The sequence below is a fragment of the Gambusia affinis genome, linkage group LG16 (genome assembly GCF_019740435.1).
Source record: "Gambusia affinis linkage group LG16, SWU_Gaff_1.0, whole genome shotgun sequence".
Taxonomy (NCBI): domain Eukaryota; kingdom Metazoa; phylum Chordata; class Actinopteri; order Cyprinodontiformes; family Poeciliidae; genus Gambusia; species Gambusia affinis.
In genome coordinates, this window is record NC_057883.1 from 9424605 (window position 1) to 9451929 (window position 27325).

The window sequence follows — 27325 nt, forward strand, 5'->3', positions numbered from 1 at the left end:
AAGTTTCTAAAAGCAAAAACAAATCTAGCATTCAAAATAGGGGTGGGTATTTATCGTATCGTTTATCGGGATAAATTTCTTGTCGCAATCAGATTTTCGATTTTAAATTCCCATAAATAAATTTGAGAAATCCTCCAAAACTGTCCTTTTTGTTGGGATTGTTAGTTTTACTATTTTCTTCACTGCTTGCTCAACAAAAGTGACAACAGACATCAATAAAATAAAAAATATTGAGTGCGGTTGGTGTGACTGGTGTCGCATAAAGAAGTGCGTTATAAATGGGTTTTTCAAAAGCAGCATTTGGGTTTGTGGGGTATGATACAAATACCTAAAGAAAAGAAGTGATAAATAGATCTTATCGTCACTTTTATCAATATCACAATAGCACCAGAATGTACCGTGATTAATCTTTAAGTCCACATCACCCGCCCCTAGAGCAAAAACAGGAAACAGATGAATCCTCGTGTCACCTGATTGGAGCAAACCTGGACCAACGTGTCTGCTTGTGCAAACCTGACTCTAATATTTCTAAGTTGGTGCGTAGAGCCTCCGTTTCCAAAGTGATGGGAAGCAATAAACTTTCCAAGAAGCCACTGAACGACAGAGAGAGATGTGAAATTCGACTCCAGCTTTAACATGGTGAATTTGAACCTCCCAGGCACCCGTAGATGGTTTTCAAACATCTACGGGTAAGTTTTTTTACTCGGAAAGTAAAAAAAAAACAAACCCATACACATTCATGCATTCAAATATGTCGTCTTGGAAAAGTATTCACACCCATTAACTTTTTCAAATTTAGTCGCATTACAACCACCAATTATTAGCTGATCTGTGAAAACCTGAGAGGTGAAAACCTGAGAGGTTAACTAGAGAACGCTAGCAAGCGATCAACATCACGAAGAACGTCACGTCAGGGGGAAAGTTGTTGAGAAGATTAAAAAAAAGGTTAGGTTATAAAACAATATCTTGAGTTTTTACCAAAAGCCACTCCTTAGATGGCAAAATCTCAACTTTTACATCCGAACTCCACAGATCCAGATTTTAGAAATTTTGGCAATAGAAAAGCTATTGCTGGTAGAAAGCAACAGTCCCATATGAAGTTTGCCGCAAGTCGTGTACAAAATTGGTGTTAAACATTTTTCTCCACAGTGGAAGCTGGTAATGGCAGTATCATGCTGTGGTAACGTAATACAGGAAAGCTGGTCAGAGTGAATTGGAAGACGGATGCACCCAAAAAATTTACATTTACATAAAATCTAAACAAATATGTGAGAAAAAGTTTAGTGTTCTCTGCAAAAGCTGCAACTGATTTCAACAAACTTGCATTTAGATTTCTGGACTTCCAGTGTAGCAATATTCTACTGCGCACAGTCAGTTGTAAAGACCATGATGCTTTTTTATGCCTTTTCATTAAAGTCGTAATTTTTTTTTTTTTTATTAGGAATAACATAAAATGGCTGCTGCTGCACTTGGTTTAAGATTAAAGTGCCAAGAAGTTTAGTTCTGATTAAATAAAAAAAAAAAAAACAATGAGACAAACGTCGTCCTAAATATGAAAAAGAAAAAAATATGTAAAGGTAGCATCAATTTTAAAAAAATACCCAATGTTTTTTTTCTTCCAGATTATTAAAAAAATGGAATGTTGCAATAAATGTACAGCCTGTTTATAACCAATGGAAAAATCTTTGGCTTTAAACCAGTTAGACCCGTTTTCTAACAGACCAGCTTCCTGCATTTTTCCAAGGCATCCCGTCTTATCTTTAGCCAACTCTGCAGATTCTGTCAGATCCAAGTTGGGACTCTGGATCGCCCAGTCCAAAACATAAATATCACTGCCAGACAAAAATTAAACGCCAAAATCATTTCTTAATGACACAACCAGTTGGTGAGGTTACTTTGAAAACACTTTCAGGATCTTTACAGACACATTTATTCACCCACTTATGACAATTATCTCTCCATAGCATAGAGCTGGTTCCGACCATGTAAAGAGCTCTGCAATACCCAACCATGTGCAGGGCTCCAGATCCACTGGCATTAGCAGCTCTGTACACACACACACACACACACACACACACACACACACACAATCAGTGAGCAGAAGAGTTAGAACATCCCCCCCGTTGGCCATATATGATCAAAATAAGACCGCTTGGCAAGAGTAGCGAGTTCAGCGAAAAAGAAAGAAAAAAAGTCAGCCTACAATCCGATCCTCTTCCTGGTTCAACCAGACTGTTCCTCTAAAACACATTTTAACCAGGGCAACAAGGAGGATCACATGCAACAATAAAAACAGAGCATTAAAATATGTAATCTGAGTCAATGTTTGAGCAACGCGGTGCCTTCGATCACAAAACATCCCTTTCTATCAGCATCCATGTTTAAATGTAATACGTTGCAGGTTAAAAAAAAAAACAAAAAAACAAAAACACGCAGATGAGAAGCCAACACCGGGTCACTAACTGAGCTTTACGAGAAGCCGAACCTCAAAAGGTTTTTGCCCAAGCATCTCACCTTCCCGACAGCTCCAGCAGTCCATCTACCCAAAGGCCGCAGCTTCTGGCTCGCTGTGTTTTGACCAAGTAGAGGCAAATTACTGCTCTGTGGAGCAGGATTTTGTCTGATGTGGCCTGATATGGCACTCCGTGACAAGCAGCCAGACTGCAGGCACTGCTTCACTCAAGACAGAGACAATATCTCAATATACGCAGCTGCAATGGTTTTATCAGCTTAAAAAATACTTAAGGAATCCGTCAACTCTGGAAAAATATTTAAACCTTTAGAGGTTTTGGGAATTTGACAGACAGGTCTGTCAAAGGAATTTCACTCTTGTGCCCTGAGGTAACAGTTAGCGATGCACAACTTAAATTTTTGAGTAGTTACCGTTTCTATAAAATGAGAAAAATAGAAAGACTGAATTGGATCAAGCTTTTTGCTTGTGTTGATTGTGCAAACTCCATTCTTCACATTCTGCAGATGTCCAACTTCACATGCACAGAAAAATCTGCAGGTCGATTTCCAGTTCGACTCACCCAGACTGCTGGTTAGCTGGTTGGAAACTCAAACCAGATCTTTTTCTGATCACTAAATGCACCGTAACTATGCAACTTTAGGCATTTGAAAACCAGGTCAGTGTTCACAACTTGTGACGCTAACCTCGCTAATAAGTAAACCAAGCTAAATGAATTTTAGAGGAAAGTCATTTTGTCACTCAGATTGGGACTTAATACACCTTTAAGTTACAAAGAAGAGAGAAGAAAAAAAAACCTTTCGACTTGACTTGGTCTCCAGTCTCTTAAACAATCTTATTATCTTAAATAAAATGGAGGGGAAACAAGCTAGAGAGCTGCAGACCAAAGCACAGGCAGGTAACCTGCTGCAAATGTTTCTTTTGCTTTTTCTCAACACACTGAAAAGGTGCGTTTGATTTATCATCCAGGGACATTCATAGAACATGGACTATTAATGGCTCATAATCTGTCCATGTTAGCTTTAGCTTCATGCTACTCACCACATCAATACTGCCCACAATAAACACTATTAAGATATTACTCCATGTGATTTCAGAATAATATCAACAAAACAGCCATCCATCCATTTTCTGTTCACCCTTTGTCCCTAATGGGGTCAGGAGGGTTGCTGGTGCCAATCTCCAGCTACGTCCTGGTCGAGAGGCGGGGTTCACCCTGGACAGGTCGCCAGTCTGTCGCAGGGCAACACAGAGAACCCGGAGAGAACCCACCATGCACAGGGAGAACATGCAAACTCCATGCAGAAAGACCCCGGGCCGGGAATCGAACCCAGGACCTTCTTGCTGCAAGGCAACAGCTCTACCAACTGCGCCACTGTGCAGCCAACAAAACATAATTCAGAAAAATTATTTTCCCGTTGTTAAGACGACTGAATTACTACACAGATACTTCCTGCTTATCAAAATAAAAGCCCTTTTGATTATGCGGGATCATAAATTGAATGTTTAATTAGTCACTACACTGCTTCGCTTGTTTGTTTGGTTTTTTTGGTGTACCATCATGTTTAATGCTAAAACTGGATGGATTTGACTTATAATTTTTATAATAATATGAAGCTTGCTGAATTGTAGAAATAATTCTTAAATGTTCAAGTGTTGAATTACATGCAAAGAGGCGGTACGGGTCTGGATTGCAGCACTGCAGGTAAATTACATGGATTTCTGAAATTAGAGACAAACTGTCTCTGATTGGCAAAGAACAACTAGTAATTTCTCTGCTTTGTTTCAAACCGGTAAAACACAGTTTTAAAAAGTTTTACAAAACACGCCAATATTAGAAGCTGGCTGTTAATCTCTGATTTGTGCATTTCTAATTGGGTCAAAATCTGAACTGTATTTAATGTAGACACACAATAGATAGTTTAAAAAGGTTTGATATTTAGGAAGCCTTTGTTTTAGTTTCAAAAATACAAATTATTTCTAATATTTCCCTATATAAAAAATTAAATGTAGTCTTATCCTTTTTTTTTAACATTTTAATAAGTTGATAAAACTCCATTGACAGTTTCAGCCTCCAAAATAAGGTCCAAAATAGACTCTCCTCTATTTTGATGTACTAATAAGTCAACAAAGTGAATCCAGAACTGAAGTACTATTCATTTACAGCCACCATTTTTGTAATAGGATATGAATTATCAGCAAACAGGTACTTATTAAAAATTTTAGCTTTACCCCGTCATTAATAAATGAAATTATTGCGCAAGTGCTACTGTCAGCTGTAACACATTATGCACAGACTGTGCATACTTAACTAGATTAAGCTGTCGGGAACATTCTTGCAAGATCAGCTGAAATGAACAACAAACTGTATCTCCTGTACGTGTGCTGAATTTGCTGAGTAGTGTAAACACAGAAAACCTCAAGATTTACCCAAGAAGGCGATTGTTATCAATGTTCAACTCCAGTGCAGTCGAACACACCTGACGACGGCTCCGTGGCTTGTTACGGCAAGTCTAAAGTGGAAGGGGTCACCGGTCTCATTTCCCTTGGGCAAGACGCCGAAACCCGATCGATGCAGCGGTCAGGGCAGCATCTTGAAGGGTGGGCGCCGACAACAGAGCAGATTCACAGCTATAAACATCGTCTCAGTGCGGCACATGTGGTTAAACACTCGGAAACAGACATTGTCCGTGAAGGAGGCGACCCACGGAGGGTTGAATAATGCCAGAGGGGGGATAATAGGAGTCAGTGACATCTTAACGTCTGAGCAGCAGATGTGTTTAACCAAGCCTATTAGAGCCCGGACTAATCCTGCCTTACACGTCCTTATCCAGGCATCCACCAACAAGACTTAAGTCACACTGAACGATCCACTTACGCCGTGACTAATTGCAGCTCTTGCTTGCTCTCTGCCTTTCACCCTGACACTTTGATAAATGTCTTCTATTGCCTGTCATCAAAACCAGGGTTCGTTCGGAGACACAGGCAGAGAGCAAAGCACAACACCAGAGAAAGAAAGTAATATTGAGAGTTTGGATGTGGCCGTGGGCAGGGGATGAATTACAGTATGGAGGCATCAACCCCTTGGTGTGGCTGTGGCATCGATGAGTGGGTCATTTCAGGAAAGAAAGCGCGAGTGTTGTGGGTTCTAGGAATAAGTTGCATATGGAGGTTTTAAAAAGTTCAAAGTGAAAAAAATAATAATGCCGCAATAGAAAGTGCTGGTGCGACCAGAACCTTTTCTGGTTGAACTGAAAGAAAGTTGTTACGTTCGTCTCTACCGTATGAGACAAATATGACTGTTTGTGTTTTCAGCAACTGGATTATTTCCAATCGTGACATGGAAACCAAAGAACGCCATCCACTAAAGAGGTAATTCTGTTTTTAAACAATAGTTGATTAACTAAAAGGAGAATAATTTGTTAGGCTTATTGGCAAAAACAACACAGATTTCATTAACTTGAAATCTGCTACTAGACTTCAATGTCATTTCCAACCCAAGGTCAAATATGATTTTAGCAATATTTTTTAGGAAAACTAATACTCTGTTTTTAGAAACAAAGGTTTCACAAATTTCATTACACCTTTATTAATGAAGTACTTGAAAAACAAAACACACAGTTGGCTGAAATACTCCAGACCAGCAATTACGGAGAAACGGTTAAAATAAAATACTAAAATCACCAAACTTGATCTGTAGCGGCGTAACAATGAACAATTGATATCTTGCATACTTTTGGGAAAACTTAGAAACCTCCCACCCCGAATTTCATGGGAATAAATGTGTCACAATCTGGACTCAGAGTGGAGTCACCCAAGTCCAGGTTTGACTAGTCCATATTTTGTGGGATTCCTGTCATCTTTTGTGCTTGTCTACCCGATAAATAAAGTATAGAAAGATTTCAGAAATTTCAAAATGTGCTGTAAAGAATCTGTTAAGTGTAAAATTATCCCGTTCTTGTTTGACCAGCCTAAGAATGTCAAGATTTCACCGAGAAATGATCAAATACCGCTGCAATGGATTAAATAAAAATTAAAATAAGATAACTGTTTGGCGTTGGTAGAATGGACTTCGGTGTTATTAACAACTAACGGTTAGTCGGTCAGGATATTTACATGGTGCTTTGAAAAGGACATTAAGAAAATATAGAAATATCAATAATATGCTCCCATATATTTTCTTCCACCAAGTACTTAAAAAAAAAGGTTTCTTGAGTTTTTATGTAACCAAGTGTTGTCCAAGTCCAACTCTACTACCCAACAGCAGGACAACGACTCGAGAACTATTTCCTTTTTCATACCAAAATAGGAGTTTTAAAGAAATAGTGTTGAGCTAGAAGCTTTCACATCCAGTGCCTATAAAAACTATTTGCATTAATTTCACCATATGGACGATATTTATCACTTTGACAGCAAATACGTTTTAATTCTGTAAATCTCTTGACACATCATCATGCTAGACACTTAACAGGCATTTTACTCAAAAATAACTTGGAGATTAAACTATAATAGGAATCGGTCTTTGAGATGAGTATTTAGTCTGTGTGAGATCTTTGTGTTTCTGACGTGACAACGAGAAACCCTGGTATTTTTCCCCTCCACCTTCCCATATCATGAGAATCTCAGGCACAGTAGTTCCAACCCGCAGATGTGTTGAAATCAGTCCCTCACAGACAGTCTGGCAAAAACCCAAAACGATTGCGGCACACAAGCTTTCAAAAGCACAGCAGAAAAGCAAACACCTCTTTTCCAGATCCTCTCACCTCAGCAGTGAGGTAGAGGAGAGCGCCACAGTGGTGGAAATGTCCGACATTAGGCAGAATGTGCCCCATCAATGGTATGGCTCTAGTGTGGCCTACTTTACTGAGCTGAGGTATTCAGCGGGGAAATAAAGGAGACACACATGTCGGATAACCAGGACTGCTTTTGGTGGCTGAGAAATGGGAGCAAACGTTTTGAAACTAAGGATGCAACCTAGATAATTCTAATTGTCCTAAAAATGGACACCTGCGTCCCCCGCCTCCCCCGTTCCCGCCTCCCCAGCAAGTTTCCCACATTCGACGATCCAAAAAGGTGCTTGACGAGCGGCTGAAGGAAAGGAAAGGAAAGAGGGACACGGGCGCATTTGTGATAAATCGCGGCCAAATGTTTCTGTGTCCACAGAACTATGAATCAATGCAGTGGAGCTCAACTTATTCAACAGCAGCTCCCACCTGCCCACACACCAGCTATAAAAATAGCTAACCTACTCAGCTAGACTCCAGGACGAGGGGGCAAATCCATCAGAATCCTTGTCCTCCAGAAGGGTAAACTCTGTGCAACGCCGTGCTCACCGAACAATAAAAAGAAATGCAGCGGTGACAAACTGGACACCCGGGAAGGTCTAAGTGAGGGAGCCAAAGCCCTTTTCTAGTCATACAAATGTTACGCAACATGTAGAAGGCAACTCAAAGCTGCTGCGGTTCTTTTTTTTTTTTTCTTCTTCTTCTTCTTCTACCCTCCAGACTCCATTAGGTTTCTAAGTGTATGTGAATCCATCTTGAGCTCTCACATTAGAGATGTAAAGGCCGGAAGCGGCACAAATAACAAGAAAAATTAATGAATGTAGCATGGAACGGAAGTCCATTCAGAACAACGCTCATGGATAAACAATAGACGTCCACTGATAGGGCTTTTATTGGCCGATACCAATTTAAAGTTTTGTCTAATGCTCCCCGCCCGGCCCCCCAATTTCTAGGTCTATAAAACACATAAAATAAATGGCAAGAGTATTCCCTCTGATGCAACAAAGGATATGTAACCAACTTTCTTTATATCTAAATTTTAGAATCAGTCTCAGAAATTTGTATCTGGGTAAACAAACAACAACACAAATTATGTGCAAGATTTGCTGACACAAATCTGTTCCATTGTTGAATTGAAAAAGCACATTTAGGTGCAGGATAATGAAAAAAAAGTTCAGTTTCAAGCTTGATGCATTAAAAAAAAATGTTTGATGTTTTTTCAGCCTTTGAACTGCCAATAAATTGGTGTAAAAATAATTAACTAAATAACTGCTAGTATTTCCATCTGTACAGCAATCCTGAACATCTTCAGTCACAATAGGTGGGTCTAAATACATTACACTTTAAAAGAAAAACAGCTACTTTACCTTTTCTAGTCAACTACAACGCACCTATTGAAATGTATTGATTATCATTATTAGGTTTTTTTTATACAGATACATCTTACAGTTACTAGTGATTATTGTAATGTTTATTTCTACACTAAACTTCGATTTTGCAATAATTTTCTTGTAGTAGCAGCACAGTATCGAATAAAAATGATTACAATGACAGGTGAAAGTTGTCCTAACAATTATGAGATGGGAAATTACAACAGGTAGAAACAGAACAGCTCCAAACTCAAAAACTGTGCAACGTGGCTGAAGTGTTCTCTATTGTTCTCCTGAACCGAGTTCTTCCTGTTGTCTACTGGAGGCAAAACGGAGAGAAATTATGTTTTGTTGTGGAAATACTCAACTAAATGTTCTTAACACTGTGTAATCTTTAATTCGATAGAAGTTGAAACTGATTAATTTGATAGTACAAGATCATTCTGCAATAGTTAAGGTTTCTGAAACTAAAAAATAACGTGCAAGGAAGTGTATTTTTGACTACCGATTTAAACACAAACAGAAAATAGTGAATTCTGCAGCTCTAATTATGTAATTACTCTGTCAATCATCAATTTCCTCATTACCTGCATCATCACTGGTTTACACCAATCTCATTTAATTAGGTAACATTATAATTAGCCTCAATGGCAAATTCAAACTAAATCCCAAACTAACCGCATTAAACTTTACTGAACAACAGAAGTCGTCAAAGAAAGTTTGAAATGTGCTTGTGTTGGTTAGAAACCGAGACATCTAGTGGAAAATGGCGCCTTCAAAAAGTTGTAATTAAATTGATCAAAACTGTAAGGTGACCAAAAGCCTTACAAGCATAATTTAGATTCAAGTAATTTATGTTAACGTTAGTGAAATGAAGGAGATGGCTGCCATTTTAACCATCTACAGAGTACAAAATGAGACGAGCCAACAGTGCAGGATGGAACGACATGCAGCACAGTTCACAAATATCTGCAGAATGTTGTTTGTGCAAAAAAAAAAAAATCTCAGTAGTGCAAAAAAGATGGAGTCCTGCACTGAACTATTTTATGCAAAACAAGCAACAACCGTTGGTTGCGTTTTTGATTACTGTTTGCAAGTTCTGCAGAGTCAATATTATGTTTTTGTAAAATATTTGTGGAAAATGTATCAATAAAAAGTGAAGCGGTTGCACAAAATGTCTGACTGCTTTACTGAAACAAAAATGTGTCAACATGTTATTATTAGTAGTAGTAGTGCTAATATTTTCCCCATCATTTCACTCAATCTTTTATTCTCATAATTACACTCAGACTGGCTTGTTTTCACATTAAATCTGTCAACTATAGTTATTGCGATTTAAATAACTGTTTAAAAACGGGTCTCTCATAGAAATTGCTTGTAGAAATAAATGGACACTTCAAACTAATTTCCATTTTTTGCTAATGCAGATGTGTTAAATGTCCAAATATTGTGGCAGATTTTCACACAGCATCTCATTAAAATCTCACTGAGAATTTCTGAAACTGATTCAACGATCATTCGTGACAGATCCAAAGTGCTGGCATTAAAAAAAAAATTAATTAATTAAAAAAACCTTTTGCTTTCCTTTACAGCCAAGTCCCATTTCTCTACATTTCGCTTCATAGCATTTACTTTCGCAGCAAAAGCGAGAGAGCTTTCTTCGTGCAGTAGCTGGTGTTTTTGCAGCTGGAAAACAAACAACCCAACAACTGCTGTACAGAAATGAGCAAACTGCTTAACAGCTCACATGCCTCCTAATGCACCCAGAACTTTGCTTCGAGAGTTGCTACAAATGGTAACAAAATCATTTCACAAGTTTCTTTTAACAAATGGCAAGACGTGTCGCAGGCTAATTACAGTTTGCAGCATGAGATTGCTTTGGTATGAGCTCGGTAGACACTAGAAACTCCCTGAATGTGCTATTTGAAGTTCAGAGCATGCTAAATATTCTTTAGGCTCTTACGGCTAACAAAGTTGCATCACAGTTCATTCACTGTACAGGGACTGTCACAGAAGAAGAAGAAGAAGAGGTCTGCAGACATGCATTATTGACATGATGGTCAAGTAAAAGAAAACGTTTAGATGCAATGTGCAAGTTGTAAAGAAACAAAACAAAACTACAACAACATGGTAAAAGAAAATTTTAATTCTGAATATGTCAAATTCAGATCCAACAGGTCAGACCTCTCAGAAAATCTGTATTGACCAGAAAACCCCACATCACTACATATTTAACTTTATACCTTTTTGAATTATCTGAAGACAAATAAAATCACGTTATGGAGATATACTTATAAACATGGATAATAATGTAATTACTGCTTTTTGGATGTAATTTAAAAAAAATAACTGCTAACTCCATCAAAGCGCACTTAAAAAAATTCAAGTAGACAAATCAGCACTTTGCATAAAAAAAAAATAATCTACAGAAAAATCTAATCTGTATCGGGCAGGAAAAGCCAGCTCGGTGTATTTCTAACTATCATCCACTCACTTCTAAATAAAAAAAGAGGAGAAGTCACAAATGTTAATGACTCGCGGATAAATAGAAATAGCTATGTAAATTCTTAATTTTCCATTTTCTAAATTTGACCACAACAACCAATAAAAGTTGCAACAGTTTGATCCATAGTGCAGATGAAATCATTCATCAAGGAGAGGCAGTAGCACAATGGAAATGATTAATGACCAGGTTTTGGAAAACGTGTGGCCGACAAATTGTATTTACAATTGTTTTAAATTTGTTTAGCAAATTATGTGTTTTAGTGGTTAAATTTTCGTTTATTTATTTATTTTTTTACACATCTGCTCCCAGGAAACCTTTGATTCACTATTTGTCCGTGCTTTTCACGTACACGCCCCTGGTCAATTTAAATGCCGATTGTCTTTTTTTCCTCCCCAACTAATCAGAATTCATGCAGCGCATTTCGGAGAAATCTTATTAAAAGCCTCATAGTGAAACCTGTCTTCCAGTTAGCAGCCTGGGTAGCATATTTGTTAGCATTGCCAAAAAGGCCGAAGACGGTAAGTTGCCCACACAGCAAAACAAACCACTGCGAGCGATAACGGTGCTTGAACGTTTTCATGCTACATACCGAGCAGCAGCAATTTCAGCTCTCTCCTGGAGTCCCGCTTGTCTCGGCGGAGTTGTTTGTCAATTTCTGCATTGATTCGTTTCGATTCCTTCGCCTCCTCGCTCAGGCAGCAAGCCATCATGGACTCCAGAGTCATCCCCCCTGGTTGTGGCAGCCCGGATCAAACGGGACCTGACGAACGCTGGCTCACGGTTTCCGTTTCTCCCGAATCCCCGGCCCTCGCTTGGCTCTCAAGCAAGCGAGGAGGAGGCGGTCAGTCGGACTGGACTGGACTGGACTGGATGGACGAACGGATGGATGGATGGTCGGGGCTGGGGGAGGGGAAACTTAGCCAAGGGGCCTCGCTGTCAAGTTGTCCCCCCGGCCGGGAAGAAGCGCGACTTCACCCGGATGTTCCACTGTAAATCACGGGAGATTCACACTGGAAGGGGCTCCTCTGACTGCACCGCTCTGAACACAGCTTAGGTATTTTTGCTTTTTTGTTCCTAATGGCAGCAACTTAAAGCCCCTTTAGGTTTTTTTTTCTGTCACTGCCTTTTCCAATTCGATCTTCACCATCCGTCAAGAGTGGTTCAAACCTGCAGCATCCAACCAGGTGGCAGCTGATGTGTCCGCAGTCTCTTCGGCGTTATTCCAACAACATCAGCACAACCTCCCCTAAATTAGGCCGAAGACAATCGGGAGTGCTCGCCCTGCTAGCCCGCTAGCTCGCCCAACTAAACAGCGCCTCGGTTAACGTAGTGACAGCCGGCAGTGATTGAAACAGCAGGCTGGTTGAAGGAATTTGTCCGCCTAGCTAAAAACAACAGGACAACACCCAGTTACATCCTGAGTCATCCCGACGGTAAATGACAACGCTAGTGCAAAAAAACTAGTAATAACGGAGAAAAAACTCCGGCTCTTGCCGTAAATATGTTCACATCAAATGCCCGTCGCAGGAATAAGGTGGGCACACTCCTGGATGCTGCCAAGCGAGGCGGAGGAGGGAAGCGCGGCGTTGACTGACAGACGGTGGACTGCATGAAACAGGTTTGGGGCAGACCAATTGAATGAGCGAGGCGGATCTCGGGGAGGGATTTGTATCCGAGCGCCCCAACTTACGTCCATGAGATGCGAAAATGATCCACAGGATATATAACCGTCTCATATTATAAATGTTGGACACGTATGGTGTGGTCTAAACAAAGGTTTGCGAAAATGAGAAAGTATGCATGGAGCATGGTGTTAAAGTGGAACTAGACCCACATTTTAAAAGCACCGAAGCGGCACCGCCGCATTACAAAAAAACAAAACAAAAACGATGTAACCAGAAGGCAAAGGTGGGCTGGAACTGCAGCGACATCTTGAGGCCAGGGGGAAGAATTGCATAAGACTCATTCACAAATTTTGTGGGCTACGCAACTACAATCTGTGAACCGCGTATATTTTATTTGCAATAAATAATATATTTATTGCAATAAATAATACATTTATAGCAACTAAAATATTTTTTAATATATAAGTATTATTCCTCTTTCAGAAACAGCTTAAACTGCCTTGCAAAATGCTGAATTTATAAAACTTAATTATTACAATTTTTTTACTGCTAAGAAAAAATAAGAAAAAAATCAGAAAACCATGTGCTACTAACTAAAAATGCCGTGCAGTCATCTACCTCCAGAAATTGCTTAACTTGTAAACAGAATCTAGCCATCTGTCATTTATTCTCAGTTTAAATTCAGCTGCCACCAGAGCCTTGGAGGTTTGTTGGAGAACATTGGTGAGCAAATGGCATCATAAATGCCAATTAATATGCCAGCAAGTGAGGGATAGAGTTGAGACATTTATAGCAGGGATAAGTTATACAATATCTCAAGCTTAAAAAAACTCACTTTACTGTTTCTAAATTTGACCATAATAACAAATAAAACTTGCAACAGTTTAGCAGTATTGCCCAGCCCTAGATCACAGCTTGTCCAACCAAGCAGACGGGCTAAGTAAGGAAAACACTAACAACCTTAACAACCATAAACATACAGCCATAATGAAGATTTCTTGAGGTATTTTGCAAATAAGAACGGAGAGGGGAAGAAAAGAAATCAGTCTTTAGATGTGCAAAGCTGGTAGAGACACTATAGACTTCCAGCTACATATAAAAATGTGATTCTGTAAAGCACCAGCTCTGGGAGGGTGAATACAAACCCATTACATCATTTTTCACTTTCATTAAAATATATAAAAATACAAATATGCATATCGTTTAGATTGTCACATAAAATCCATTGAAATTTGCATGTGGCAAAATGTGCAATAGTTCAAGGGATTGTTATTGTAACTGCATTAATGCACCTGCGTTTATCTGGCGGTGGACAACATCTTCAGGTTAGGTTTAGCATCTCTGTAAGAAAACAGACCAGACTGAACTGGCCTTAATGGAGGCCACACTGGTAACAGACAGAGAAGTCAACATGCTGCTGTTTAAAGAGAAAATGAAACCACACACCTGTATATGTTCAACATCAAAAAGTGTTTATGCCTCGAATGCACAAATTCAGTAGGTTATATATTTGCAAAGACAAAATTGATTCGCCAGTTAAGAAAGCTTTTTCAGCAGCTAAATTCAGGTTCTTTGCTGTTGGAAATAGTCACAGAAGAGGCCTCGGACCTCCTCAGCATCACTTTGGTCCATGCTGGTAGGAGCCAGGGCTTTGTGGCAGGGCTGGGGGTTCTCTGCCTCACACACCTCCACCTGCCACTCTGCTTTGAAGGCATCTCTGTGGGACTCGCACATGTTGTGCAGAATGCAGCAGGCCAGCATCATGGTGGGCACCACGTCCAGCCCGCAGTCGTTCCTCTTACTCAGGCACTGCCAGCGCGCCCTGAGCCTCAGCAGCGCCTCCTCCGAGGCACGCAGGGCTCTGCTGAAGCGGCGGTTGAACAGCTGCTGCGGCTCCGGCAACGCCGTGCGACATCCCCGTCGGCTCTTCTGCTCCGGATAGGCCTTCATGAGCCAACTCTGGAGCGGGTAGCAGGCCTCCCCCAGCAACACATACCTGCAGACAGTAGATGGGTTTCAGGCTGAAAATAAAAAACACGGCCCTCAGACACAAGCAAGTAAACAACTTATAAATTCCACTTCTGAGGCTGAGCTGGTCAACGTAATTTCCTTTCATTTTTTTTTTTCACACGCTAAAAGCCTTTCTTGCGGTCTCATTTTACATATTTTATAGCAGGAGAGATGTTTTTTTTTGTTGTTTTTTTTGATTGGTGTCCAGTTTTGTTAATTTTATGCTCAGTATTCAAAATTTTGATTACCTTAATCTTAAAAGTGAATTCTTTCATTTTACCATTTATTTACAGTTTCCCCCCCCCCCATACATATGTTGTTTCTTGTTTCATTTTAGTTGTTCTAATTGTCAAAAGTAAGATTTCCCAGTTTAAATTCATTTCAAGTTTTTTAGTCTACATGGAGTTTGAAATGACGTGTAAGAGAATCTTTGGTTATTGTTTTTGGGACGAGGGCGCTGTTGCTGAAAATAACAGATTTTTATTTTTTGCAAAAGGTTTTGAAATAATTTAATATATATTTTTTAGTAATTTGCACAACAGCAGTTTCATGTTTCGCTACCATGTCTCCTAATTGCTTAAAACACAACGGGGTGGTGAGAAAGGAGAAAATGAGTACAACAAACCAATCAATAATCATTGATATCAACTGATATGAAGCACTTATATTGTGATTTGTTTTTCAGCCATGTTTCCAAGCCTTAGATCACATTTTGTACAAAAAAAAGAGAAATATTAGTGAAGCAAAAAGACTGAAGGGTGATTTTAGCCGATCCATTGTCATCCTATGAAGGTTGTTCTGTCATCTGTGACGTGTTACTGGATAGAAGTGTTTACTTTCTTCCTAACTGTACCTAAGTGGTTTTCCCATGAAGATGGGCGTTTGGGCAGGAGACAGTCCTCCCTCAGCAGCTGTGGCCCACAGAGCGGAGTTCTGTAAGATCTCAGCTGGATCGGTCCCACCGGGGAAACTGGCACATACATCCCAGAAGTAGCCCTGACCGCTGATAGCAACCTGGAGAGAAAGCAAAATATGTTACAGAAGAAAGTCTAAATCGGATGAAAGCGATTTAGACTGAGCCACACAGACACCTGCGACAGGACAGACAGCCAGCCAGCGGGGTTGGCGTAGTCTGACGCGTTGCTCGATGGGGTGATGATGGCTGTGTGAAGCGTTGTGATGGCAGCCACACAGTGAGGAAAGCCCAAGTAGGAGTGGAAGAGCTGGGCCGATTCCTCCAGCTCCTGCTCGGTGGGGGGACGCAGGTACGTGGAGCTGAGGAGAGCCACGATGGCGTGGCACATGTCTCTGACACACCTGCACACGGTGGACTTCCCCACGCCGAAGAGAGTGCTGATGGTGCGGTACTCAACGTTGGATGCGAGACGCCACAGGGCCACGGCCACGCGCTTCTCCACCGGCAGCGCCAGCCGGAAGCTTGTGTCCTGGCGCGCCAGGCGGGGCCTCAGCTTCTCACACAGGTAGAAGAAGGTCTCCCGGCTCATCCGGAATTTGTCCAGCCAATCAGAGGGCTGGAACTCCGTCATCACCACCCTCTCCCACCAATCGGAGCGGGGAGTGGTTGTCCAGGGTCGGGTGCGGATGCGGACGTTGGAGCGCATTCCTCCCGCTATCATCATCTGTTGGGGAAGAGAAGAAGAAGAACTGCTTTTGGAAGAGGCTGGAAGTTTCAAGCTTGCTTGTCATCCTCCGAATATTTGGGTCTTCTCAAGACACAAACATATAGGCTACATCAGCTAAATAAGGTAAAGACAAGCTCTAGTCTCCTCTATACAGGTTACAAGTCAATAAGAAAGTGTTTTCTTTGGTTTATTTGGGTATGGCTTTAAAAGTACTTTCCAATAGCGTTCACATTAAGCATTTCCCCCACTTAACCATATAAAACAAATAAAGTTTAGTGTATTTTATTAGATTTTGGGGGTGCGGGGGGATAAACCATCCATTTTGCTGATGCCTATTTCCAGCTAGCGTTCCGGCCGAGAGGCGGTGTACACCCTGGACAGGTCGCCAGTCTGTCGCAGGGCAAGGGGATAAACCAAGAAAAAACAATTTATAATTGTACTGTGGAAGGATATGAATCATTGGTTTCAACCCTGAAAATGTGGGCAGCATGTATTCAGTCCCTTTATTCATGAATAAAATCTATTTCCACTGCTTGCCTACACAAGACATCGTTTAAGTAAATGGTAAATGTAATTTGTGTGAAGATTTGTTAGAGAACACATATGAACAAAAGCATCATATGTTTTTGTATGTTGACAAAATTAGTAGTTTCTTCTATACTGCCAGCCTTTATGAGGGAATGAATGAAAGAAAGCCACCATAAAGAGAAATGCTTCAAAACTCTTACCTGAGTTTCCCTGGGGTACAAATGCACAACACACTTAGATGTGCAAAAGGGGACTTTATTGGTCCCCATACCTTGAGTTCAGCTCTGGATTCTAAACATTTTAACTAAAACTTGCGTTCCAAGCGCCAGTAATTATAGATTATTACCAAACCGAACCGACTCCCATAGCACTGACCATGAGCATCCTCCTCTGTCTCTGGAAGAAGTACTGTCGATGTCGGATGCGCCTCTGGATTTCATCTCGCCTCTGGATGTCTGCGTGGTTTAGGTCTCTCCTGCGCTTTAGCAACATGTAGGTCAGGAGAAACATCAAGGAGCGCTGCTGCTGCTCCTCCTCGTCTCCCATTCTGGAGAAATTAACCGGGAGTTAACTCGGATACGGCGAGAGCATCATACTAACCTATCTGAACGGTTAGAGACCTGACAACCAAGCTATGTCGTTTACTTCCGGCTTTGCATCGAATGTTTGTTTCTAAATGGTGCTGCCATCTAGTGGTCATACATAGTCACTGCGTCTGGACGTCAAAGATCGATCAAAGTCCAATTTTCATTTTTTTATTGATAATTAAACGGACTTTACAAAGTACTATCCTCCGAAATGCAGTAAAACTGACACTGTAGCTACAGAAAGAGATTTACGCAAATGCTGTTTGTTGTGGCTTTAACAGGTTTTTCTTTTTAAAGTTGTTCCTTTGTGTTATGTTGAATTTCCAGCTGTTCGTAGTAGTAGTAGTAGTAGTAGTAGTAGTAGTAGTAGTAGTAGTAATGGTAGTACTTTATTGTCCTGTGCTTGTAATTAATTTTTTACTTTCTTCTCAGACCTAAATGTTTAGTGACGCAATGATTTGGTAGAAGTTTCCAGACACGTTGGGTTGTTTTTAGAATGTCATTATCATCCCCATTTTTTGACACATTTAGTCACAATAGAGAACCCAAATGGAGAATGTTTTGATTCCCCTCCTCGTCAATGCCAATTTTCTTGGGAGGATCAGGTGCGAGTTCGCAACTTTGGATGAAAAGGAACCCCTAAATGAGGCTAGCCTCTTCATTGATTGTAAAATAAAAAAATGTATGTTTCTGTATTTTCTTTCAAATAATATTGCTTGGTGAGCAATATTTACAAAAAGAGGTTCTGTGTATGCATGAAAAGTTTGAGACACAAATCATCAGAAGGGCTAATCAACATTTCTTACAGCAGGTGTAGCTAAATTTTATGTGGCAGCCATATTAGATTTTGATAGTGAGGTTGGAGAGACACCTCAGCCTGCCAACATAGGAATTCTGATTGATATTTTTGTTACTTTTCCAATTTGGAAATACAAGACTTCTGGGAAATAATGACCTGCACGTTTAATTAAATCACATCCTTTAAAAAAAAAGCATTCAGCAGCAATAGATAAGATTTATTTTTTCCTTTTTGTTTTTAATGATGTAACCAACAAGTCAAGGGCTTGTACTACTATTTCAAAATGTCTCTCCCTAAAAGAATCTGTGATCTAGATACTAAAAAAAGTAACTACGCTTGCAGAAATACGTGTTGTTTTTGTTTTGTTTTGGTTTTTTTACATTAAAAAACTGTTTCTGAGGATGAATACTTATAGGAGCTGATTTGATAAAATATCAGAAATCAAAAGTTTTGACTGAGTTTATTGTTAGTGTTAAGGTTTGTTTTTATTCTGGAGTTTTCAGATGCATGTTAGAGATGAATACATTCTAAGGATTGCTTATTGCTGTACATTCATGACCTCTAAGTAGCTCTAGGATACAACTTTTACACGAGCGATGAACAGGTCTGCGGCTGCGTTTTCAAACTCTTTTGCGTCCATGTCGCCACCGGGCCCGCGGGTCTGGGATTCGGCCATGGCCTGCGCCAGTTTGTGCGGGGATATCTTGGCGCTGGCCTCCAAGTAGCGGATAGCCTTCGCATTTGCTTCCAAACAAGCACTAGATTTAGTGTTGGCATTAACGAAGCAGTTTGCGTCACAGTCCTGGGAGGTTTCGAGCGCTTCCTTTAAGGTCCCAAGCACCGCGGAGCACAGCGCCCTGGAAGCGGGGCCCTGATCGGGGCAGCACACCTCGGCGTAAAGCCTCTGAGCCTGCCGGATGTAGTCCGAGAAAACAGCACAGGTGAGCACGCCGTGACGGAAGACATCGTAAGGGACAGCTTCGTGGTCCTGACAACAGAGACGTCGCAGGAGCGGGGCGGAGGTCGAGGCAGGGACGCCGCCTTCACTGCAGAGGCACTCCAGAGTCTGCATGTAGAGACCTCCTTTTACGCCCCCGCTGCCCTCTGAGTCAGGAGGGACGTCAAGGCAGGAACCATCTGGGCCCTCCGGATTCTCACTTGCCTGCCTTAGACACCCGTTAAGGTTCAGGAGGTCGTATGCCACACGAACATTGTTGCTGAAAGCTGATCTAAAATACAGAAAAATCATATGGTCAATGAGTAGAGAAATTTCTTTTTTTTTAGTTTGTTGTTTGTAATGGTGCGTATTGACTGTTATTTTCCCAGCAGCTACAGAAAAACAATAATCTCGGAGACAGGGCTAGAGACAAATAAGACCAGGGAGATTTTTTTTATAGCTGGGTGAATAATCAAATATTTTGGTCTTTCTGACAACAGTGCTAAATTGTCGTACTGAAAAAATAGCTCAGTAAACAGACATTTTCAAAGTCATTACTGCCAGTATACTAACATATTGTACTAATTTCATTATGAAAAAAAAACACCTTAGACTTTTTCACATTTTTCTCACATTACACCAATAAGCTTCAGTGTTTTTAATTACGATTTTAAGTGATGACCAACACAAAACTGCCTAGTTGTAAAGTAGAAGATAATATAAACATGTTTTTTTTCTCTAAAAAATACACAATAAATATCGTGGTGGCGTATCGCTGCCATCACAATATTTACTGCTGGGGTGGGGTGTTCATGGTGCAGTGTTTGTTTTCTCCCAAACTTGCATGCACGTCAAGCATCTTATTTCATCATCTGTATGGTGTTTTTATAATGTAAAGGACTTTGAACTGCCTTGTTGCTGAAAATGTGCTGTAAACACATAAACTTGACCTGACTCACGAGCTCCTTCTCTTACTGTTTCCAGATAAGTACATCAAAAATATGAGAACTAATAATATTTTGTATTGATCTATCGCAGGAAGTCATGACATTATACTTTGCAAGATGTTTCTGTAAAATGAATTAATTTGAAAAACAAAAAAAAACATATGCATTTGTAAAATTTTAAGTGTTTCTAAATTAGCTAATGTAGCCTGATGAATCGTAATCCTGCTAACAAATGCTGGTGTCTACGGGTGCCTAAAATCCTCCCACACCTCTGAGAGTGATGTGCCAGCCGCAGGTGCCATAGCGCCCTGTTGAGACGCTGCTGCTCTTGTGCGCCTGCGCCCGCAAGGCCGGTGCTCTGCAGCTGCTGCTGCTGCTGCTGCTGGTCTTCATCCCCGCATCCAGCCGTCCCGCTGTCCGTAACCGAGGCCAGGTTGCAGAAGTGGTCGGCCAGGAACCCGATGGGATCATCCGACCTGGCTTCGACCATCTTCAGGATGGCCCCGCGGAGCAGGTCCCCGACGCCGGCCTGCTCCAGGAACTCCCTGTCGGTGTCCGATTTGACGGCTTTGCCTGAGGACATCCCCGAAGGAAGAGCCGCAGACCGGCGCTTCTCCTTGTCAGCCATCGCTGTTGAGGTCCCGTGTCGCAGCAACGGCAGCGGAAGTGATGGAGCACCGGTCGGGAAGCAGGAAGCAGTGCGTCACACAATAATAGCGCACTGTTGAAATTTGTCAGTATAATTACAGTAAAGAACAATACATTTGGATAGATAGATAGATAGATAGATAGATAGATAGATAGATAGATAGATAGATAGATAGATAGATAGATAGATAGATAGATAGATAGATAGATAGATAGATAGATAGATAGACAGATAGACAGATAGACAGATAGACAGATAGACAGATAGATAGATAGATAGATAGATAGATAGATAGATAGATAGATAGATAGATAGATAGATAGATAGATAGATAGATAGATAGAGCACATACAATAATTTTGGCATCGTACCTGACTGAAAAAAATCTGAGCCAAACTGAGTTATAAAGAATCTATAGTTCATAAAAATGATTCATTCTAAGCTTGAACCTAATATAGCCTACTTTATGGTTGTCTTGATCTTAGAAAAGCTGTTTAAAAATAGTACTCCATCTTCAGCTCTTCATTAAGCTTTTAAAAATCTCCCATCTTTTTTAAAGAGAAGGGTAAAAAATATTTTCTAAACATTTGTTATAAAATACTACATATATTAAATATTATTTAAAATAAATTTTACTTCATAGTTTGACTATTTGAAATATGCCTCTGTCACTTTAAGAAGCTCCTGCTCTTCAGCCCTTCTTTGTGGAAATAGGCAGCGTTTAGGCACCCTTAGAGTGGTTGCCATAGGAGATACAAGGATTTCTGAAATATGCATGAAAGAATTAAAGCAACATTCTGAGCATGTGTGCTTTCAATTATTCTTCAATTAGAAAAAAAAATTGGTGATTAACTGGGATATTTGGCTGTTTCCTTAATCATGTGACAGAGGGATTTAAGTGGCAGGTAACTGGTTGTCTTTTCATGATAAAGATGAGAAATAAAATTTTCCTTTAACTTTGAACATCTGCGGTCAAGTAGCTGTAAAATTATACTTTGTAATTACACACCTCTGGTTTTATCTGTCCTTATGAGAAAAGGGCAAATATGTAGCAATTTGTCACAATAAAAACACATTCATTATTTTTTAAATTAGTATGGATTTTAATAGTTGGACCAATAAAACATAAGGTATAATTGTTAATGATAAAATATTATATTAAAGTCTAAAAAAAAAGTGTAGCTTGCATGTTTAGCAACTTTACTGAAACTCTTAAATAAAATCCAGAGCAAAAATATCTTACTTTACTCATTAAGTACAGCCTGTCTGTTAAAACATTTAACCAAACATGAGATACTGGATAAATTTAACAAAAACTTAATGTTCAACCTAAAAATTCTAATTGTATTGTAAAATACTCAATTTCACACAAAACCTTTAAAAATTCTGCAATACATCAGAAACAAGATGTCAACACAAAACCAGTGAATGCAACATTCCCTCTTTTCAACATTATACACCGTCTATTCAAGTAGAAGCATTAAACATCTATATACAGTACATTTGTTCTGTAACATTTGTTCTAAATATGAAAACCTACTTCAATTAAAACATCGTAAACTCATAAAAACAGCATTAAATAATTTACAAACAGTGAAATGTTAAAAAGGTGGAGTACACAAAAGTCTTGGTCAGTTACTGTGTGGTTTCCACACATTTCTAAACAACTGTGGTCTCTAACCTCAAGCAGATTTAGTTACTGTATTTTTATATTTGGATCAAAATTTGATCAATCAGGGTGTTTGTTCATCTCAAACAATTCATTGAACTTTGCAGCAGTCCATTTTTGGGCTTCAGTGGAATATCTGTCATTACATAGCGCAAGCCGTGTCGCTCTCGTGTGTGTAGATGCCGTTTTTCAGCGGTACAGGGGTATGGTTCCCATTGGCGAGGGCGGCTTTTTTTAGTGTGGCCACGTCGTTGTTGGTGTAGGTTGAGTGCGCCGTCAGGAAGTTCCTCTGCAGCTTGTGCTCCAGCAGCATGTGGTTCTGGGGAGGAAGACCAAGGCACGCTCTGGACAAGAACAAAAAAAGATCAGTCAGAACTTATAATTCTTGTGCTGGATGGACCGTTCAGTTCATTAGAGAGAAAAAAAAAACACCACATTCTCATTTGAAAGGAATGCATACCTCATAATGTTTTCTATGCAGGCTCTCTGGCGGAAGAAGGCATTGATGACCGGAGTCCCTGATGGGACCAGAGGGGCCTTGCAGAGGAAGGAGAGCACAGCGAGGACGCTGTGGAAGGACTGGAAGTCCTCCTCTCCCTGAGGCCTGACTGTCACTCGCTGGCAAAGCTCAGTCAGGATAGCCAGGTCCAGGATGATCGGGCTGGCCAGGAGCGAGTCCTGTTAAGATTCAAAGAGGAAAACTGAAAACTAAAGCAGAGTCAAACTGCGTCAAAACAAATCGTCTTTTATTTTATCTTATCTTGATTATTATTAATAACTAAGTTCAAATTAGAGTAATATAATAAATGAAGCTTTTAAATATAGAAGAGCTATGTCTCACATCAAGCTATCTAGATGTCTGATGGTGTGAGCAAGGCATTCTGCAAAAATGCTCGCCTTTTTCCTTTTTAGCCACTAGAGGGAGACAAAGTCAAAATATCCCAAATCAAGACCAATGTCTTTAATTTACCCTATTTAGAATACAAATGTTAAAAATACCATCAAAAACTGTATATTTGACTTTTCCCCCATTTACTTTGTTGCCCCCAAACAAAATCTAGTACAAGTGCCTATAAAAGTCCCCTAATTAAAGAGTTTTGTAATGAACAACTACAAATTGTTGCAAATTTAACTTAGATGTTGTGCTTTTGTTTCCAGCTAGTAGCAGAATGTTAGGGTTAGGGTTAAGACAGTGTGTGACCTGCATGTGTCTCTTTGTATTAGATTTAAATAGATGGATTATCATTGGGATCAGTTGCTCCTGAGCCTCTCCGCAGTAAGACTGCTTCCACTTGTATCTCATGGTGGTTTTGTTGCTAAAATGCATTGATACTAACCTCACAGGTGTTGTGGAGCGCGATGGTGTTGAGCCCGCCCATCATTATTTCGGATGTGTACTCATCCATGGCACGCTTGCTGTCTCCCACATATGGGACGTATTTAATCACCACCTGACGTAGGAGGGAGACGCGGCAGAGGTTCACTGTGAGCATCCACACAAACGTTCCAGTGTGAGTTTGTGCTTTTTATATTTCACTCACACAATGGTCAGGTTTCTCCCCAGGCTTATACAGCACAGGATTGGACTGGACCATGTCGTCCACCACGTTGCTCTTGGAGATCTCCTTGGAGCGGAACTGCTGAGGGGCAGACAGGTTCTTCCCGTCATTGTTGCCGAGGTGATTGTAGCTGACGATGGACGTAGGCTGTCAAGACGAAGCACAGCTGCTGAATTTGCTTTATTTGTCATTTTTCCTGGATTACTTTCCTTCAAAAAAACAAAACAAAACAAAACAAAAAAAACGGGGATAATCTTACCTTGATGCCTGAGCTGACCAGGAAGTCCACCAGAACTGACTTGATTTTGGTCTGGCCGGACTTAAAGTCGTCGCCGCTGATGAACACGCCTCTCTGTATGGCCAGCTCTACGGCCCCGGGGACGAAGGTGTTCTGTGGAGAGCCGTTGATGTAGGCGCAGCCCTCCAGAATGCTGGCCACGGCAAACAGAGTGGAGGGAGAAATCTCTGCAGCTCCAGCCTGAGGAGGAGGAAAAGTGCACAGATGAGAGAATTGAAGACTTCAAACCAAACCTGCTCAATGCAACCTCACGTAGAGCTCTTTCTCACCTGGATTCCAGCCAGCAGGTTCTTGGCTGAGTCACTGACCCCCGGGACGATATCGCAGAAGCGCTCCGTGTTGGCCGTCCACAGAACTATGACTTTGTCCACCCCGCTGGACCGACGGAAGTCTCTAATGTCAGCTCTGATCTGCTCCATCTGGAAAATCATTTACGTTTTGTTTTTTTTATAAAATGGCAGAAATAATAGCTAAAATGTATCAAAAACAAAAAGAAAAGGGGAGTGGCAGCATCCGTTACCTGCTCCACCATGGTGCCAGTGAGGACGTTGTCAGCCCGACTCTCCTGGTTCGCTGCAATAAAGTCGGGTATATAGATGGAAGGCCTCGGTTTGAGGCTGCTCATGTACGGTCGCAGCTGCTCCTGCAGGGACCATTCCAGCACCTGCGCTCGCTCCATTGCTCTGCCCAGATCCAGTGAGGAGATGTCCCAACCTGAAGACATGGATCCATCACAAAATTGAAGGACTTTTACAACACAGATCAACTAGAGAAACGTCACTATGCTCTATGTTCCGATATGAACATTAGTTCATATCAGAGCCAGCAGTTAGTAGACTTTAAATTTACTGTTTCCCATTGAAACACAAAGATATTCATCTAGATTGTCATCTACTATGCTAAATTTATACTAAAAAAAGTATTAGCCACAATGAAATTTCAAGAAATCTTTTTAATTAAGCTCTTTGTTTACAAAGTTGAGTGAAAATAAAGGACTCATAAACACAAATCTTCTATTTTGGGGCCCCCTGCTGGCCTGGAGGCCCTACGCAGTGTAATTATTTGCTTGCAGCACTGGTTCACATTAACTTGCTTTTCATTGGATTTTCAAGCCACAGCTTTAAGATCAGGTTTTTCTAACAAAAGTCTCCATGTCTTCAATCTCATACATAAACGCACTGAGGTGTTTCAGGTTAACCCCTGAGCTGAATATCTGGTGTTCTCCATACCGTCAAAGACAATGTCATTAGGGTGCACCATGGGCAGCAGGTCACGGAATGGCACGTTGACCTCTCCCTCCAGCCCTGACCCCAGACAAACAGTGGACGCCTGTAGCAGGGAGCCATAGTAGTTTGCTTTCTAAAGGAATAGAGATGAGAGAAAAGACAAAAAAGTAAGTGAGTTGATTCTGTTATAGGTCAGATTAAACTATGTTACATCACATAAAGGAAGACATTTGGTTTTATAAGGAAAACACCAGAGTTGGCCACCGAGGGTAGTGCTGCATATCCACGCCCTTTTATGGGAAATATCTAGGATCTCTGATAGTTGAGAATGAACACTCCAATAAGGAGGAAAAGGAAGTTGATGATCAGTGGTGGTACCAAAAGTAGAGGTGGGATAACAGACTAATTATAGCATTAAACAATACATATTAATTAGCTTAGCAATGGTTTTCACAGAAAAAGATTTTCTCATAGTTTGTCAAATGAACTGAGATCAGTGGGACTATTTATACTAGGACTATGACTTTCCACTCAGAGTGGCACACAACAGGGGGTGCCATAAAGAAACACCTGCAAATAAATAAAAATGGCGATAGACTATGGATTACTAATTATATTGAAGTTGATATCTGATTCACAGCTTACATTCACAACTACATTAAAGGGATTGTTTATGTGTTTTTTTAAGAACTCTGGACTAAATTCATCATTTAGTTTGGGATATTAAATGTTTAGACAAATAAGACATAAAAATGGATTGTCAGCAAACTGAGGTTCTTTAAGAAAATAACCTGAGTTTCATACAGTACAGATCAAATGTTTGGACACACCTTCTCATTGAATTCAATTAGAAAGTGTGTCCAAACTTTTGGTCTGTACTGTATATGCATCACCAACATAAATTTGTGTAATTAACTGGACCCTATAATAATTATACTCTTATAATGATATTACTCTCAATCTCAAATATAACAACTATAAAATGTAAACTGAATTTTTCTATATTTTCTGCACTTCAAACTGGGTCCCTCCGCTCACCTTTTCTCCGTTCTTGGTCCTCCAGGTGAGACCCAGCTTGTTGGCCAGGACAGCGGCGGTGACGGTGGTTCCGTTGTTGCCTCCCCATCCCACCAGCATCACGCCCAGCCGGGGAACGCGCCGCTCGGTGCGGAATGTCATCTCGGTGCAGCGGGGGGTCACCTGTAGGCCACAGAGACCGACGTCAGCAACGCAAACTAGGACAGACGGCAGTCTGTGCGCAGCCGCACATTTACTATGACGGTAGAGTTGGTATTGATGACTATAGCTGTACTGACCGTTACTCTGTTCCCCTCCTGACACACAGAGGAGGTTTGGTAGGAGTAATGCGCCTCTATGTGAGTGTCTGTGTACTTCACATTAGGGCTGTTAACGTGAATGCTCGCGGACATGGTGGCAGACTCTGAAAAGCAACAAAAGGGTTATTACGATTTGCAATGAAACACTTCCCTGTTAGCTCCAGGCGTCCGCTAAGCAAGAAACACCGTCTCTAACTAACCTAATTTTCTTCTTCCCGTGATAAGAAAAAGCTTTCAGCGCTAGTGTCGTTGTCGGATATTCTCCGGGAAAGTTATAGTCCTTGTCGCGAAGTAGTGTCGAATGGCTTCTGTTGGTTCCCCCTGCTAGCAGACTCCTCTTCTTAGTACGTCGAACTCGTCCGATTCAACCCAACCAGCACA

At 40.7% G+C, this 27325-nt stretch overlaps 4 protein-coding genes across 5 annotated transcripts in view; all 4 read right to left on the reverse strand.

The window, feature by feature from the left end:
• gna11b (guanine nucleotide binding protein (G protein), alpha 11b (Gq class)) overlaps window positions 1-13175 on the reverse strand; it is a 31836-nt gene extending 18661 nt beyond the window's left edge. For both annotated transcript variants that reach the window (XM_044143083.1, XM_044143084.1), the window contains exon 1: window positions 11720-13175. In XM_044143083.1, the coding sequence (XP_043999018.1) occupies window positions 11720-11855 (136 nt within the window). In that variant the 5' untranslated portion in view covers window positions 11856-13175. The remainder of the gene's footprint in view (window positions 1-11719) is intronic.
• Window positions 13176-14206: 1031 nt separating this feature from the next.
• On the reverse strand, window positions 14207-17605 carry LOC122846252 (protein ALP1-like). The gene is made up of 4 exons (XM_044143082.1): window positions 17312-17605; window positions 15857-16405; window positions 15619-15779; window positions 14207-14751 (listed from the first exon to the last, which is right to left on the reverse strand). The coding sequence occupies exons 1-4, from the start codon at window positions 17480-17482 to the stop codon at window positions 14319-14321; spliced, it is 1314 nt and encodes a 437-aa protein (XP_043999017.1). The 5' UTR covers window positions 17483-17605; the 3' UTR covers window positions 14207-14318.
• Window positions 17606-17870: 265 nt separating this feature from the next.
• tpgs1 (tubulin polyglutamylase complex subunit 1) lies at window positions 17871-20979 on the reverse strand. Its single transcript, XM_044143085.1, has 2 exons — window positions 20476-20979; window positions 17871-19551 (listed from the first exon to the last, which is right to left on the reverse strand). The coding sequence occupies exons 1-2, from the start codon at window positions 20832-20834 to the stop codon at window positions 18894-18896; spliced, it is 1017 nt and encodes a 338-aa protein (XP_043999020.1). The 5' UTR covers window positions 20835-20979; the 3' UTR covers window positions 17871-18893.
• A 958-nt stretch (window positions 20980-21937) lies between these two features.
• On the reverse strand, window positions 21938-27325 carry LOC122846560 (inositol-3-phosphate synthase 1-A-like). Its single transcript, XM_044143591.1, has 11 exons — window positions 27145-27325; window positions 26924-27048; window positions 26646-26807; window positions 25611-25740; window positions 24902-25095; window positions 24651-24800; window positions 24343-24561; window positions 24066-24230; window positions 23862-23975; window positions 22985-23202; window positions 21938-22868 (listed from the first exon to the last, which is right to left on the reverse strand). Exons 2-11 carry the CDS (start codon window positions 27035-27037, stop codon window positions 22667-22669), a joined length of 1668 nt encoding a protein of 555 aa, XP_043999526.1. The 5' UTR covers window positions 27038-27048; window positions 27145-27325; the 3' UTR covers window positions 21938-22666.

What these genes read in the sequence shown, in the direction of transcription:
- LOC122846252 (XM_044143082.1), bottom strand. Translation starts at nt 17,482, where the DNA reads ATGGGAGACGAGGAGGAGCAGCAGCAGCGCTCCTTGATGTTTCTCCTG. An exon ending in GACAGAGGAGGATGCTCATG is followed by an intron (nt 16,406 to 17,311) that starts GTCAGTGCTATG and finishes CTTCCCCAACAG; the next exon opens with ATGATGATAGCGGGAGGAAT. An exon ending in GGCTGTCTGTCCTGTCGCAG is followed by an intron (nt 15,780 to 15,856) that starts GTGTCTGTGTGG and finishes CTTTCTCTCCAG; the next exon opens with GTTGCTATCAGCGGTCAGGG.
- tpgs1 (XM_044143085.1), bottom strand. Translation starts at nt 20,834, where the DNA reads ATGGCTGACAAGGAGAAGCGCCGGTCTGCGGCTCTTCCTTCGGGGATG. An exon ending in CTGGCACATCACTCTCAGAG is followed by an intron (nt 19,552 to 20,475) that starts GTGTGGGAGGAT and finishes TCTGTATTTTAG; the next exon opens with ATCAGCTTTCAGCAACAATG.
- LOC122846560 (XM_044143591.1), bottom strand. Translation starts at nt 27,037, where the DNA reads ATGTCCGCGAGCATTCACGTTAACAGCCCTAATGTGAAGTACACAGAC. An exon ending in ACCTGCTGGCTGGAATCCAG is followed by an intron (nt 24,562 to 24,650) that starts GTGAGAAAGAGC and finishes CCTCCTCCTCAG; the next exon opens with GCTGGAGCTGCAGAGATTTC. An exon ending in TGGTCAGCTCAGGCATCAAG is followed by an intron (nt 24,231 to 24,342) that starts GTAAGATTATCC and finishes TCGTCTTGACAG; the next exon opens with CCTACGTCCATCGTCAGCTA.